Source organism: Zea mays, chromosome 5, assembly GCF_902167145.1.
Source record: "Zea mays cultivar B73 chromosome 5, Zm-B73-REFERENCE-NAM-5.0, whole genome shotgun sequence".
In the NCBI taxonomy this organism is placed as follows: domain Eukaryota; kingdom Viridiplantae; phylum Streptophyta; class Magnoliopsida; order Poales; family Poaceae; genus Zea; species Zea mays.
In genome coordinates, this window is record NC_050100.1 from 64,795,143 (window position 1) to 64,803,832 (window position 8,690).

Genomic DNA, 8,690 nt, shown 5'->3' on the forward strand with positions numbered 1-8,690 from the left:
CTGGATTGTGCACAAAAGCAGGGCACCGCCTGCACCTGGATCACTAGTAGAAAAGAGCTCAAAGCCTACGGCACCTATATATTTTTACAGACGGATCCGGTTATCCACCGACTGTGCTATTTCTAGTGGCGGTTCCTTAAGAAAACCGCCACTAGAAATCGTATTTCTACTGGCGGTTCCTTAAGAAAACCGCCAGTAGAAATCCATGATTTGTAGTGGCGGTTTTCTTAAGGAACCGCCAGTAGAAATACGATTTCTAGTGGCGGTTTTCTTAAGGAACCGCCACTACAAATCATTTTTATCCTTAATTTTTCGAGTTTTTCAAACGACCTCGTATGACAAAACCACCAAAATAAAAGTTGTAGATCTCTAAAAGTTATGAAACTTTGTAGTTGACAACTTTTTCATTTGAACTCATTTCGGTTCTCAAAAATTGAATCTAAGTATGTCAAATTTAAAATTCAAATTTTGCAAACTACCTCGGATGAAAAAAGTGTCAAAATAAAAGTTGTAGAACTTCAAAAGTTATTTATCTTTGTAGTTGACAAATTTTTTATTTGAATTCGTTTAGGGTCTCAAATAAGCAATTTATACTCAAATGGTTGTAATATGTGGAGAAAACAACTACAAACTAGACACAAGGCATGTCATAGACGGAGTGGTAGTGGAGGGTTCGCGCGAGAGTGAGGTCTACGGTAATTCGATTACTAACAACCGCGTAGCGCGCGAATTTTGCGCGAAAAATGCCGCGACTTGCGGGTGGGGTGGTCCTAATACAAATAAATTTTTTTACTATTTTTAAAATTTGTTTTATGTTTCCTGGAAACGATTTGCACTGGCGGTTTTATTACGTCGACCGTCAGTGAAAATCGATTTTCACTGGCGGTCTTCAGTTACCCGCCTGTAAAAATGATGATTTTTACTGGCCCCTAGCACTGGCGGTTACGATAAACGCCACTAAAAATAGGTTTATGACCGCCAGTATAGAACTTCTCTGTACTAGTGGATTTCATTGATTTTTTTTGCCGGTGTACGGCGATAAAAAAATGGGAGGTGTTATGAAAGAACATCCGGGAGGTGAGGAGAAGGATCGCATTCCGGCCAGCCCTAAGCGCAGTGCACTCTTGCTCTGGAAAAAAAAAGTATGTCATATCTGCAGACGGACATGTTTGGTTCAACTTTTTTATAACCAGCTTTTCTGAGAATCTGATCATGGAAAGAATTTGGTTGTAGAAAAAATCTAAGTATTGTGTAGATTACGTGTGAAGGAAAATGAAGTGATCCAAAGGGATTAGGATATAGAAAGTAACAGATTTCTACTATCGTGACAATTCGACCGATTTTATGTTCATTTTGATTTTAGACGGTTTTTAACAAAGCGATTCTTATAAAAGCTAGCTGAAAAACTAGGGTGTTTGGCGATATGCAGCAGCTAAGCTGGAGGTAGGTGTGCTAATTGTTTTTTTTATTTTTTTGGAATTGTTTTTTGGTGATCGATTAATCCATCACGACGACGACTGTCGCATCTAAGAGAGGCAATATACCAGGAAGCTTGCTTGGCACAACGCGTCCAATCCTTCTCTCCCAGCTGCTCAAATCAATGTGAGCTTAGCCTTGCGCACTGTTCGTCTCTGTACTGTTTACTTAAACCTCCATCGATCAGTTTACACGGCCTTGCGCAGAAATCTGTTTTCTCTCGAGAAGAGATTCTTATTCAGAGCTTCAGACGATCACCTGCCCATAAATAAAAATGTATAAAGAGAAGGGGAAAAAAACGCAAGCCACTTGCCTTGTATCTAACACTGACACCCGATCGTTGGTTGATCTCAAGACACAAGAGGCTTTGCAATATTTAACGGCAGCTGGTTTTATTCAGACGATCCGAAAGTGAAATCAGGAGGAAAATATACGAACCGAAAACCGAGAACGATCCTGATCACGCGTATAGTCTGCCACTTGCGCGTGACGGAGCCAGCAGATCGAGTTCCGTCGTTTTCAACTGCACTGGACACATGGCCCGCCCAGCCCCGCCCGCTAGACCTAGACATGCCAGCCCACGCACACCTCCTCTCCACGCTCGGCCGACACGAACTAACAGTACCACACCACCGTGCGCCTGCCAGCTCCGCCTCTTTATAAGCCAGGAACGCGCGCGCGCACACACAGGGACAGAGAAAGAGAGACGAACGCGCACGAGCTAGCTAGCTAGCTCGCTCGATCGGCAGAGTCATGGCGCCCAGCTTCGCCCGCTCCATCTCCTTCCCACTCAGCCCGTCCAGGTCATCAACGTCGTCGTCGGGCACCAAGCCCCGCGCGGGGGCGGCGGCGGCGGGCTCCACCGCCGCGGCGTACCACGCGCGCTCCGTCAGCCTGCCGTGCCGCTCGCACCCGATCCTCGCGCACCTCCACGCGCACATCGGCGCCGTGCGCGCCTGGGCACAAGACCCGCCGGCCACCTCCGCCCCCGGCGCCGCCGCGGGCCTGGCGCGCGTGGACGCGCTCCACGGCGCGCTCGCCGACCTGCTCGGCCTCCCCGAGGCGCGGGCCGCGCTGTCGCTCTCCGCCACCGGCGACCGCCTCCTGGACGCCTTCCTCCGCCTGGCCGACGCGCACGGCAGCTTCCAGGAGGCCGTGGTGGAGCTGAAGCGGGACGTGGCCGAGGCGCTGGCCGCCGCGCGCCGCCGCGACGGCGCGCGCCTCGCGTCCGCGCTCAGGTCGCAGCGGAAGGCCGCCAAGGACCTCGCCCGGCTCGCCGCCTGCGCGGCATCCGGCGGCGGCAGGCCCTCGCGCCTCGGCCTCAGCCTCGGCCTCGGCGGCGCGGCGGAGGTCGAGGTGGCCGGGCTGCTGGCCGAGGCCGCCGCTGCCACGGCCGCCGCGTCGGCCGCGCTGTTCGGCGCCGTCGCCGCCATGTCCGCGTCGGCCTCCGCGTGCTCCTGCAAGAGGACTGCGGCGCTCGTGTGCCTCACCAAGAAGGTGCCGGAGGAGGAGAAGGAGACGGCGGCGCTCGTGGAGAGGCTGGAGGAGCTGGAGGAGTGCATCGACGGCCTGGAGGCCGGCAGCGACAAAGTGTTCAGGAGCCTCGTGCAGACCAGGGTTGCGCTGCTCAACATACACACCCACATCGTCTAGCTCCAGAGTCCAGACTCCAATCTACTAATTAGTAGTTAAGCATATGCATGCTGTTTACTTGTTGATTAGCAGTCGTCGAAAAATGAAGATGCATGAGTGTAACTGTAATTCTGTAAATACGTGAGCTTTTTTGTACAGTTACGCTTGTGTATGTTTACTGCTGAATCATTATACGTGCTTTGCTTATGTTGTTGGGTTGATCTCATTCCAGCGATCGAGTCGGTCTGAATCGAACACCTTGTGTGCCTGGTTTGGGGCACAATAATGGCCTTTTAGTTATGATTTTGTTTCACACCGTGTATATCTCTGCTACTCCGTATTTGCACCAATGCCTCCGCCCCGACATTCTCGACGCCCGCTACCGCGATCCGCCTTTCACACTAACGCGCGCCGCCATTCACTCCTCAGCGACCCGCCATTCTCGCTCACACGCCCTCGCCCCAGCCCTTCCATGGAAGCCACACCTCTGCGCCGCCATTCACGCCTCCGCGCTGGTCGAATCCCAATATTTCATGGTCGTCAGACTGTGTTCAACGGTGTGCCCTTGGCTCCCCCTCCCCTACCACTGTAGCCGATTTAGGGGCTACAGTGCGCCCCTAAACCCTTCACCCGCTTCCTCCTCCTCCTCCTCTCCCCTCCCGATTCCTTCTCTCTCCCGCTAAATGGATGAGCACGCTATGTCGGATTTCTCCCTCGCAGTCGGTTCCTTCGGCCACACGATCGCGCGCTAGGAAAACTCCGCGGAGGGCGAAGGAGGCGAAGCAAGGGCGACGTATCCGCCGCCGGAGAAGGTAGCCGTCGATCCGCTTCATTCGAGCTTCAAGGTCCACCCGCGATGAGCAAAGCAGGCGACGGCCCCTGCTCGGCCCCGGTCCCGACGGCCACGGTCGCGGCGGCCGCGGTGCAGAAGCAGAAGTCGCTACTGCAGAAGGCAGACGCCGACGTCTCCAGCCTCGTCGACAATTTCTCCTCCCTCATCAACATCGCCCGAGTATGTCCGTGCGCCTCCGTTCACCCTCGAATCTGGCAGCCTGAAGCACTCCGCACTAACCCTAGCTCGGAATGCCATGGTTAGGTCAACGATCCGCCAGTGTGCAACTCGCAGGAGGCCTTCCAGATGGAGATGCGCGCCACCCGCATGGTATGGACCTACTCGCTGCCCACCGATCGTTAGCGGATTTGGTTCTGAAACTGTGTTTGAATCAGACATCCCTATTTAGTTATTTCCTAGATACATTAGCAAAATTTTGGAGCGAGGATATTTGACACCCAAAAAAAACATGTACCGTGGTTTCGAAGCCGTTTTGGTATAGAACATCGTGACTGTTATGCCTTTGCAGTGCCCAAAATTGGGGTTATAGGAGAGATAAGTAATTGCATGGTCTAATTCTTATAAACGCAACAGATTATTGCTTTCTCGTTTGTCTGGAAATGATAATTTTGCTTTACTTTTGTGATTCTGCTAGGGCATGAGAATCTAGAAGGCTGCACAGTTGTTCCAAGTGTACTATACTATAAAAGCAATGCATGAGCTTCTTCCAGGTCTTAAGTTCTGACAAGCTCAACTTGGCTCCAATCTAGTTAATTTACAGGACAAGGAGGAGTTGAATTCAGCCAATTGTTCTTTTTGTCACTGTCATCAGTTTATATCATGTACAACATATAAGTTGTTGGGTGATATACTCTTATTATAGCTTGACTGCTTGAGATAGGCAGTCTATAGAATCATAAAGGATATGCTTCCTCGTATCGGTGAAATATTAGTCCTTCTAGGTCTGTCCTAAGTCAAACTCTTTTACCTTTGACCTTCAGTATGTGAAGTTTTGTATAGATTGAGAACGCAAGTTTCACATGGCTAGACGCATTATAAAAACTGAAAAGTAACTTTATGATATGTATAACTCTCTTATATTTAAGCTTATAGAGTAATATATCGGTATAAATATTGCTGCTCAAAGTTAAAAAAAGTCTGATCAGTGGAAGTAATATACTAAGATGCATGTCTGTCTGTAATATTAAATTGGATACTCTATGGTGATGTGAAAGTGGAAGTGCAAAATGTGATACTGTTATAGGTGTGACCTGGCATGGGGATTAATTGTGAAGTTTTAATACTAATTACGAAGTTTGCTAATTAATTGTGGACCAAGTTACGGCCGCGTACTGTACATAGAACAAATAAAAATAAAACTAATATTGGATGGTAGTTGAGTTAGTTGATGATGAAAGTATATAATATTGGTGTAGTGGGGTTTAGAGGTTTGATATAGGGGGAACCGTTGTAGAGCGTGGAGATATAGGGGGAGAAAGAACGCTGACGTGGCACGTGAGTGGAATATAGGGGGAGAAATTTAGGGGGAACCGCTGAAGTCAGTCTCAAGACCTTTCATCGATAGTGTGCTCGACCGCGCCCACGCCATCCTCGCCCACTCCCCGCCATTCCCTTCCATCGGTGTCCGATAGCCTTCACGATGGATTCCCTTGCCTGCCCCCATAAGGACCACGCCCGCACCCGCCTGCCCATGCGAGGTTCCGCCCCTCGCCTCGCAACCCCGCACCCGCCGCCTCGCTATGGCAATCACTATCGGAATCCGGGCCTTTGTCGAGTGTCAGCATCTTTGCCGAGTGCTTTTTCTTGCGCACTCGACAAAGCAGCCTTTGCCGAGAGCCGCACTCGGCAAAGTCCTGCTCTCGGTAACGAGCTGATTTACCGAGTGCAGGACACTCGGCATAAAAAACTCTCAGCAAAGACACGTTTACCGAGTGACAAACACTCGAAAAAGGCGGCTCTCGGCAAAGGGCCGTCAGCGGCTGTTCTAAAGCTGACGGCCGTCAGCCTTTGCCGAGGGCTGAGGTCGGCACTCGGCAAAGACCTCTTTACCGAATGTATTCTTTGGACACTCGGCAAAGTATATTTTTATTTTTTTAATTTTGGCAACCAAACTTTTTGTGGTATGTTCCTACACTATGTAGACCTACATATATCATTTTGGGACAATTATAACAGAGTTTTCAATAGGTAGTAGATTTAATTCGTTTATTTGAATTTCTTCGGAAAATTCAGATTGAAATGCAGGTCACTCGAAACTTGAAAAATCGTGCATGCAAAAATGATATTCATGCTACTTAGCACAAGTTACGACCGATTTCAGGAGCGGACCGAAAACTTCGAGCAACATGCTCACTAAACATGGTCGTGAACTTGCCATTCACGTGCTTAAAAATTGTATAAAACACAAACAAATTTAGAAAATCATGAAACTTGTCCACGTGTCATGATATCATATATAGAGGCTGTGATAAAAATTTGAGAAAGTTTCGAGAAAGCTGTGACACACTATGTGTAGAAACCTAAAAGATCAAGAGGCTCGTAATATACGTGTTGCGTTGGCCACAGATGTGTTGAATCCCTATGGAATGAGCGCTGCCCCATACACATGTGTGGCCCGTGTTTGTTATCCCAATCAATCTTTCCCCTGGTGTGTGCTTTCAAAGGCAGAATATATTCGTGTCGTTGATAATTCCCGGACACTCGGGGAATAAAATGGGCGTGTACATGGAGCCTTTGATCGATGAATTGGTACGTGCCTGGGAGGAAGGGGTATGGACGTATGACCGAGGTACGAAGACAAACTTCAGAATGCATGTTTGGTACCAGTACTGTCGGGGACCATAATTAGGGGTACCCTCAAGACGCCTAATTCTCAGCTGGTAACCCCCATCAGCATAAAGCTGCAGAGGCCTGATGGGTGCGATTAAGTCAGGGATCAGTCCATACGAGCGACTCGATCACGCCTCGCCCAAGCCTAGCCTCGGACAAGGGCAGCCGACCCCGAGGGATTTCCGTCTCGCCCGAGGCCCCCCTTTAACGGCGGACACATCTCCGGCTCGCCCGAGGCCTTGCCTTCGCTAAGAAGCAACCCTGACTAAATCGCCGCACCGACCGACCGAGTCGCAGGAGCATTTAACGCAAAGGTGGCCTGACACCTTTATCCTGACACGCGCCCCCCGGCAGAGCCGAAGTGACCGCCGTCACTTCGCCGCTCCACTGACCGGTCTGACAGAAGGACAGCGTCGCCTGTGCCACTTCGACTGCAGTGCCACTTGACAGAGTGAGACTGACAGGCAGTCAGGCCCTGCCCAAGGCGCCATAGGAAACTCCGCTCCGCCCGACCCAGGGCTCAGACTCGGGCTAAGCCCCGGAAGACGGCGAACTCCGCTCCGCCCGACCCAGGGCTCGGACTCGGGCTAAGCACCGGAAGACGGCGAACTCCGCTCCGCCCGACCCAGGGCTCGGACTCGGGCTAAGCCCCGGAAGACGGCGAACTCCGCTCCGCCCGACCCAGGGCTCGGACTCGGGCTAAGCCCCGGAAGACGGCGAACTCCGCTCCGCCCGACCCAGGGCTCGGACTCGGGCTAAGCCCCGGAAGACGGCGAACTCCGCTCCGCCCGACCCAGGGCTCGGACTCGGGCTAAGCCCCAGAAGACGACGAACTCCGCTCCGCCCGACCCAGGGCTCGGACTCGAGCTAGGCCCCAGAAGACGACGAACTCCGCTTCGCCAGACCCCAGGGCTCGGACTCCGCCCTGGCCTCTACCGAACAACCTCCGCCTCGCCCAACCCAGGGGCTCGGGCTCGGCCTCGGCCATGGAAGACAGACTCGACCTCGGCTTCGGAGGAGCCTCCACGTCGCCCGACCTAGGGCACAGGCCCGCCGCGTCAACAGGAAGCGCCATCATCACCCTACCCCGAGCCGACTCGGGCCGCAGAGAACAAGACCGGTGTCCCATCTGGCTAGCTCCGCCAGATAGGCAATGATGGCGCCTCGCTAGCCCTGTGACGACGGCGGCTCTCAGCTCCCTTACGGAAGCAGGGGGACGTCAGCAAGGACTCAACCGCTCCGACAGCTGTCCCTCCGCCAGGCTCCGTTGCTCCTCCGACAGCCACGACATCACACCAGCAGGGTGCCAAGATCTCTCCGACTGCCACATTGGCATGTACTTAGGGCGCTAGCTCTCCCTCCGCTAGACACGTAGCACTCTGCTACATCCCCATTGTACACCTGGATCCTCTCCTTACGCCTATAAAAGGAAGGACCAGGGCCTTCTTAGAGAAGGTTGGCCGCGCGGGGACGAGGACGGGACAGGCGCTCTCTTGGGGCCGCTCGCCTCCCTCACCCGCGTGGACGCTTGTAACCCCCTACTGCAAGCGCACCCGACCTGGGCGCGGGACGAACACGAAGGCCGCGGGATTTCCACCTCTCTCACGCCCGTCTCCGGCCACCTCGCTTTCCCCCCTTCGTGCTCGCCCACGCGCTCGACCCATCTGGGCTGGGGCACGCGGCACACTCACTCGTCGGCCTAGGGACCCTCCGTTCTCGAAACGCCGACAGTTGGCGCGCCAGGTAGGGGCCTGCTGCGTGCTGACGAACAGCTTCCCGTCAAGCTCCAGATGGGCAGTCTCCAACAACCTCTCCGGCCCGGGACGGTGCTCCGTTTCGGGAGTCTTGAGTTCATGTCCTTCGACGGCAGCTACGACATGATACTCCTTCCACCGCCGCG

The 8,690-nt window shown here is 52.9% G+C and overlaps 2 protein-coding genes across 2 annotated transcripts; both read left to right on the forward strand.

Moving 5' to 3' along the window:
* Positions 1-2,170: 2,170 nt before the first annotated feature.
* Positions 2,171-3,266, forward strand: LOC100274804 (uncharacterized). Its single transcript, NM_001374278.1, has one exon. It carries the CDS (start codon positions 2,230-2,232, stop codon positions 3,127-3,129), a length of 900 nt encoding a protein of 299 aa, NP_001361207.1. The 5' UTR covers positions 2,171-2,229; the 3' UTR covers positions 3,130-3,266.
* Positions 3,267-3,539: 273 nt separating this feature from the next.
* LOC111589270 (mediator of RNA polymerase II transcription subunit 22a-like) lies at positions 3,540-5,009 on the forward strand. The gene is made up of 3 exons (XM_023300063.2): positions 3,540-4,120; positions 4,205-4,270; positions 4,596-5,009. Exons 1-3 carry the CDS (start codon positions 3,965-3,967, stop codon positions 4,608-4,610), a joined length of 237 nt encoding a protein of 78 aa, XP_023155831.1. The 5' UTR covers positions 3,540-3,964; the 3' UTR covers positions 4,611-5,009.
* Positions 5,010-8,690: the final 3,681 nt, after the last annotated feature.